At 52.0% G+C, this 7,101-nt stretch overlaps 1 protein-coding gene across 1 annotated transcript; it reads left to right on the forward strand.

Annotated features, from left to right (window-relative positions):
• The first annotated feature begins 274 nt into the window (after positions 1-274).
• On the forward strand, positions 275-3,949 carry LOC124504352 (antimicrobial peptide NK-lysin-like). Its single transcript, XM_047069814.1, has 5 exons — positions 275-377; positions 898-1,001; positions 1,486-1,569; positions 2,711-2,879; positions 3,782-3,949. The coding sequence occupies exons 1-5, from the start codon at positions 326-328 to the stop codon at positions 3,787-3,789; spliced, it is 417 nt and encodes a 138-aa protein (XP_046925770.1). The 5' UTR covers positions 275-325; the 3' UTR covers positions 3,790-3,949.
• Positions 3,950-7,101: the final 3,152 nt, after the last annotated feature.

The following is a 7,101-nucleotide window of genomic DNA, read 5'->3' on the forward strand; positions in this document are numbered from 1 at the left end:
CTCATCTGAGGGCAGGGGGTGGGGGGACATCATGGTAGCTGCTGCCCTCCAGCACCCCCCACACTGGGAAAGCTCTAGCAGTGTGTGTGTTTGTGTGTGTGTGTGTGTGTGTGTGTGTGTGTGGCGGGGGAGGTGGAAGACAGCGTGGAGTCTCTGAGGAAGCACTCCTCCCCCCACTTCTCCACAAACTGGTGTCTGTGTTTGTGGTAAAGCCAGTGACACGGGGACAAGGCCTATAAGAGGAGCAGGACCCGGCAAGGTCAGATTGCGAGGCGGCCAGCCACATAAAGCGGGGTGTGAAGGGTGCTTCAGCATCTGCCCCACCATGACCTCCTGGGCCCTCCTGCTCCTTGCCTCAGTGCTCCTGGCCACCCCGGGTAAGGACATTCCCCCATGCACATCCTGGCAGCTACTTCTTAGCAGAGGGTAGGGACAGTCTGGAGGCTGGGTTCGATGGGCCACCAGATTTGAACTCCTGGGGGAAAGAAGAGAGAAAGAACGACCTCTGAAAGGAGATGAGGGTAGTGTTCTCTTAGAGCAGCTCCAAATCCGTGTGTGTGTGTGTGTGTGTGTGTGTGTGCGTGTGAGAGAGAGAGAGAGAGAGAGAACAGAAAAACAGAGACAAAGACAGAAAAGAGGTTCATGGATGATGTTGGTGGGGGGGCGGGGGTGGGGGGCAGATAATCTTCTCCTGTTTTCCAGAAAGAATTGAGAGCATGTCTGTTGCACAGAGACTGGGTCAGAGCAGCTCCAGGGCAGAATGTGAGGACAGGCCCCCTGGACCCCTCACAGATCCCTGCTCCTGGCCTGTTTTCTAGCTACCTCCTGGGCTCCCACCAGCCAGGAGATCTGTCTCCTTCCACTTGTGAAGGGATGCTGATGGTGTTTCTTCCCCAGGGCTGACCTTTTCTGGTTTGAACCCTGAGGACAATGACTTGATGACCGTTGACTTGAGTCAGGAAAAGCAGTTCTTAGAGAGCTTGGTCCTGGAGTCCCCCCAGGTTGGTGGCTGGTTCCCTGCTCACTTCCCATAACCACCCCCTCACACATTGTCTCCTCCCCGGGAGCAGCAGGCAGGGCTGCACATCTCACTGGGCAGAGGGGTGGGGAGGCAGGGCTGTGGGCTGAAGATGCTGGTTTTGTGCACCGTTGTGCCCGTGGCAAAGGTCGGGGGGCTACCTGGGTCTGTCTGGCTGAGCTCTCCCCAGGAGGGTCCCCTGGGTTCTGACCAGAGTAGAGAACTGGGTCAGGGGCTGCTCTGGGTGAGGTGCTGCGGGTGTGGGGCAGGGTCTGGGGTGTGTCAGCCCCACCAAGACTAGCAGGAAGGTGGGCAGGGACCAGCCAGCCTGCGTCAGGCCTGAAAGCACAGAAAGAACCTAGATGATCCTGCTGGCCTAGGAGACACCAGAGAGCTCCTCCTGGGTCCCTGCCAAGGGCTGTTGGGGTGTCTGAGACACCATCTCAGGAGGCATTGTTTTCTGACAGGGTGACCGGCTAGCTCTTAAATGCAAGACTTGTAAGATGATAATCCAAGCTCTGAGAAAAGCCGTGGGACATAATATCACACAGGTGAGGCTTGTGATTTGGGGAGCCATTTGCAGGGCGGTCAAGGGCATGAGTGGGGCTTGTAGGGCTAGGGGTGACACTGAGGAAGGGGCTGATCCCTGGCTGGGCCAGGGCTTCTCAGCAGGGGATCTGTGGGCCCCCTGGTATCTGGGACTGACTTCAGAGAATCCCTTGAAATCATGAAGCTCTGTGAGTGTGAAAGTAGGAAGAGGAGCGTGCGTGGTTTCCATCCCATTGTCAAAGGAAATTTGTTCCCAGAGCAGGTAGGAATCTTTCCCCTTTGGCCCCTCCACGTGTGTCCAGGGACGAATTTTGTGGCATTGGTTCCATGATGGCCTGGGCTAGACTGATATGCCCCAGATCTCCCAATTCCTAGCAGCATGGCTTGGCCAAGCCCTTAATGCTTTCTGAGCCTCAGTTTTCTTTCTGTTTAGTGGGATGGATCATAATCGCCCCTTGTAAGTTATCGAAGCCCTTAAAGGAGCTGAGGGGTGGACGAGCTTAGCTCCATGCCTGTCCCTGAGCACCTGCTGAACAAGGGATGTGTTACACCAAGAAGCCCTTCTTCCCCCTCCCTCCCTCCCTCCCTCTGCTTTGTTCCCTGATCCTGCTCAGCTCCCTGGCGCTGCAGGGCCCACCCTCAGCCCTGGGAACTCAGCTTTATCCTTCTCCATTGGATGGTGGGAGAAGATACGTCCAAGTGGAATGTGCCAAGACTCCAAGTGCTTTCTTTTCCTAACCTTCGTCACACAGCCCTGTGCACGAGCCCCGTCAGGTTGGGACCCAGGAAGCTTGGCAGGCAGAACCCTTCCTGTGGGTCTAGAGCCGTGGGCGCCGTTCTCCACACAGAAGGCAGGGGGGCAGGTTAATGATGTACAGGGGACTGGGACACTACAGGGTCAACTGTCCTTCTCTCAAGAGCCCCTCCTGGCCAGGCTTAGGCCAGGGCCTTGGTGCCTGGGCATGAGTTCTGATCCCTGCCTCTCTAGCCTCTGCTCCGTGGCCGCCTGGCACCAGGCCCTCCTCCCAGCATGCCCTTGGTCAGGGTGCCCAGGGCCTAGAGCTGCTGGGGTCTGCAGGGGGGCGGCAGTCCTGGGCGGAGCTCACCTGAATTCTCTGTCTTCCTATGGTGCTGTTACTGCAGGAAGCCATCAAACACGCTGCGTCCCTGGTGTGCAAGCAGACATTTCCACTGCAGGGTGTTTGCAAGGAATTAATCACTAAATCTCTTGATAAGATCATCCATGGTATCATGAATGGGAAAAGCCCTGAGGAAATGTGTGTGAAACTCAGGATGTGCAAACCTAAAAAAGGTGAGTGCACAGGTGACAGCAGGGACTCATTCCTGGAGGGCTCACATCATGTCCCCACATATGTACAATACGGTTTCGACCCACAGATATCCAGCTGTCATACACATCCCACCAAGCTTCCCTGCAGTGACATGTTACCCCCACCACTGTGTGGAAAGTGGGGAGAAGATGGGTAGGTGGGCTGCAGCTGGAACCGGTTGAGAAATACTCCAGGCCATCCTGGGGTGCCATCAGGTCCCCATCTCCGGTCAGCTGTGGACTTGAGCAAGTAGCTCAACCTCTGTGAGCTTGAGTTTCCTTCCTTGTGAAGGGATAGGAATCCGTATTTCTGCTTTTCAACAAGGATTGAATGAAATGATTACGTGTAAAGAGGTTAAGACCAAGCAAGCGGCCTCAGACTGGGATATTTAAAGACATCAGAGCCCTGATTGAACTCCCATCCCCAGGCCTAGTATGGGATCCCTGGGCATCAGAGAGACAGGTCACATCTTTGCCCAGGACACTAGGGACCTGAGAGCTGAGCTCAGGAACCCCGCTGGCAGGGAGGGCTCTCAGTCTCTCCCTCCAGGGCTGCTCAGCTGTGCGCGCAGATCAGGCCACGGCTGCAGCACATGGGCCGGGAGGGGCCCCTGATTGGCTCTGGCAACTCGTGTAGCCCTGACTGAGGCTGTGGGACTTGATGCCGGCAGATCGGGGGTCACCTCCTACTTTGAGGTCCCCACCATTTCCTGCGATTAGAGTCTGCGGTTTTCATCTCTGAAGCCCCACAACCCACACAAACCCCTGACTAGGTTCCAGGATGTGACTCCAGGTGTGCTCTGTAGGGACAGGTGGCTCTAGTCCCCATAGCCCCCAGACAACACACACCCCTGTCCACTTCTCTGCTCTTGTCTCCACTCCAGGTCTCTGAGCCTCTGGGGTCTCTGACGCCACCCTGGGGAGAAGCACAGAGTCTCCCACAACCACCACCTGCTTCTGCCCTCCCAGATCCAGAGCCGACCCTCCAGTGTCTCTCAGCTAACTTCTCATTGCCTTCCCCTGCAAGAGAATAAATGCCATGCAAACTTTTAGCCACAGCTTCTTTTCCTTTGGTGGACTTGAGGGGAGGGGCTCAGAGGCATGCTTGGGTGACTCATGCGTTTGTTCAATCAATGGGTATTGTTTGTCCCACACTATTCTAGACGCTAGGGATTTCATGATGAACTGGTCAGTGTTAGCAGCCCTTACAAAGATGGTCACGAAATACACATGAACAGTCACTAGAGAGACACACACTCCTCTGAGAGCCTGGGGTACACAGTGGATGTACCCCCAGAAGCTCCCAGACCATGAGGAAGAGTAGCAGGTTGTAGGTAAGAGTGTTCTTGGTCATAGGGCACAGAAACCCACCCTTTGCTTCTCTCTGCAGGGAGCTGTCTTTTTGTTTTGGGAGATATATTACTTAGGATTTATTCTGTGTAAGCTACAGAAATCTTAGCTCTTTCTGGTTCCAATAAAAAAGTCAATGTATTGGCTCAAGTAATTAAACAGTGTATAGATAGCTTCAGGCACAGAATGATCCAGAAATGAGTGGTGTCCCCAGAGGTCCAGTCCTGCCATTCTCTCAGGTCTTTTCACGGCTGTATAGTGAGACTGATCTCAGCCAGCTTCCTTCTGGCTGCAGCCATGGCCACATTGGTCCAAACTTTACATTCTCCAGTATGTCATCAAGAGGAGAAGACAGTTCTTTGGTAGCCTCTCTGCCCTTGGAAGAGAATGGAAACTTCTTTCCTAGAAGCCCCATCAGATATCTCCTGTGTTCTCATTGGCTCGAATAGGGCACGTGTCATCTGGAACCCATCACTGTGTTCCGAGGGCATGGGACACTCAGATTAGCATGAGCTGAGTCAGGGCACACCCCTGGCCAACCAGTCACTCGTGTGAAAGTGGACATGAAAATCTGGGAGATCATTGCTGGGAGAGGGAAAGGGATACCAACGTCACTAGACGCAAAGGTGCATCAGGCAGGGCTCAATCCAAACAGCAGTTCCAGGACTCCCAGTGTGAAATCTGAAGCCATTTGAGTGTTAAAACACATAAGGAATATATGGGATTATAACCCATGGATTAGATGAGGATTAATGAATTCATAGAGATATAAATAGGACATTAATAATCAAATAAGGGAAATGGGGACATGTTACCTTATTCTAGATGCCAATTAATACATGTAGACGTAGTTGCAAAATTTATTCCCACAAAACACATATTGATTTGATATATGTGACCTTAGCAGGTACGGGCAGCTTTATTAAGGGGCTAGCAGTAAAGAATTGAAGAGAAATGGGGCCGAGCTGGAGGCCACGTGAAATTAGAGGTGGGGTCTGCTATTAAGGTGTTTACATGCAGGGGGAAATGGTCCCAGGAGAGGGGAGAGGCCCATGGTGCTGGACAGATGTGAGGTACAGCTCCAGGGAAGGCCTTGTGAAGGGAGAAGAGGGGTCCAGGGCACATGGAGCGTCAGCACAGACTTCCAAAGGTGGGAGCTTTGGGAAGGTGGCCTCACCCTTAGGGATAAAAGCTAGTAAAGGACAGAGGCCCAGCCAGCTCCTGTAGCCTGTCAGGAGGGAGCGTGAGTGTACTGCCTTCATAATCCAGACTCCACTGGGGGTACCTGCTCACCGCCAGGCCCTTCTCAGTTCTCTACCATTTCCCCTGTCACCCACCCAACAGCCCAGGACAGCAAGCCTGTGTCATGTGGCATCCCTCCCTCCAGGCCACGTCGAGCCCTGACCCAAACTGGAGCAAATGACTCCCTCCTGGGAAGTTGGAATTGCCCCATCCTGGTGCAGACCCCTTCGCCCTGGCCAGGCTCTGCATCTGTCTCTGGGTGGTCTTCAGACTTCCTTCTGCCTTGGCTCCCCCATCCCTTCTGGACAGGGCAGCCCCACGCTCTTTCCAAACCACAACCACATCTCCTCACTTTCCAGTGGCTTCTCTCAGAGCTCGGGACAAGTCCCTACTGTGTGTCACACCCTGGTGTCAGAATAGGAAAGAAACGAAAGAAAGACACTTACCTCAAGCACCTGCCAATCTACAAACGACTAGTAATAGCACATTAAATTTACCTAGCACCCTAACTCCCCTCTGTTTGTAGAAGAAGCAACAATTATTCATTTTATTCACTGGCATTGCCTGAGAACCTGTCCTTTGGCCTCCTGTGTGATGAGGTGGGAAGGAATGAGAAGGAAGTTCTAATGCACAGGGAGGTTGGTGGTTATCTCAAGGCGAAGCTCTTGTGTGCAACGTGAACCACCTCCTTCTATAAGGAACGCTATTTTTTCATTGCTGTAAGAAACTCATAACAGAATTTACCATCTTAGCAATGTGGTAACGTACACGCAGCAGTGTTGAGTATATTCACATTGTTGTGACACGGACATCCAGATCTTTTTCGTCTTACAAAACTGGAACTCCAGACTGATTGTGAAGCCACAACTTTCCTTTGCCCCCCGTCTTAAAGCCTGAGAAAACTACAGTTTCTCAAAAGTGGTCCACATATTTCTATTTTATATTTCCTTTAATTTGACTACTTTAGACACCTCGTACAAATGGAATCAGAGATTTGTCTTTTTGTAATTGCCTTATTTCACTTAGCATGATGTCCCCAAAGTTCATCTTTGGTGTGGCAATCGACATGAGTTTTTGTTTTTAAGGTGAAATAACGTGTGTGTGTGTGTGTGTGTGTGTGTGTGTGTGCGTGTGTGTGTATTTATATATATTTGAGGAACCACCATATTGCTTTGCGTAACGGTCTTACAGTTTTACAACAGTGCACACTTTCTCCACATCTTTACCAACACTTGATATTTTCTTTTTTTTTGATAAGGGCCGTCTTCATGGGTGGGGTGCTATCTCCTTGTGGCTTTGCCTTGCATTTCCCTAATGATTATTGATGTGGGGAGCATCTTTTCATATGTTTGTTAGCCATTTCTATGTTTTGTAGGGAGAGTGTCTATTCAAAGACTTTTGAGCTTATTTTTTATAATGTTTATTTTTGAGAGACAGAGTGTGAGCAGGGGAGAGACAGAGACACAGGGAGACATAGAATCTGAAGCCGGTCCAGCGTCTGCACAGCAAACCCCCCCCCCCCGCGTGGGGCTCAAACCCACAAACCGTGAGGTCATGATCTAAGCTGAAGTCGGACGCTTAACCGACTGACCCACCAGGGGCCCCTCTTTTG

This window comes from Lynx rufus, unplaced genomic scaffold (assembly GCF_022079265.1).
Source record: "Lynx rufus isolate CCGP_SWC_20201006 ecotype Redwood Valley unplaced genomic scaffold, mLynRuf1.p SCAF_8, whole genome shotgun sequence".
NCBI classification, from domain to species: Eukaryota; Metazoa; Chordata; class Mammalia; order Carnivora; family Felidae; genus Lynx; species Lynx rufus.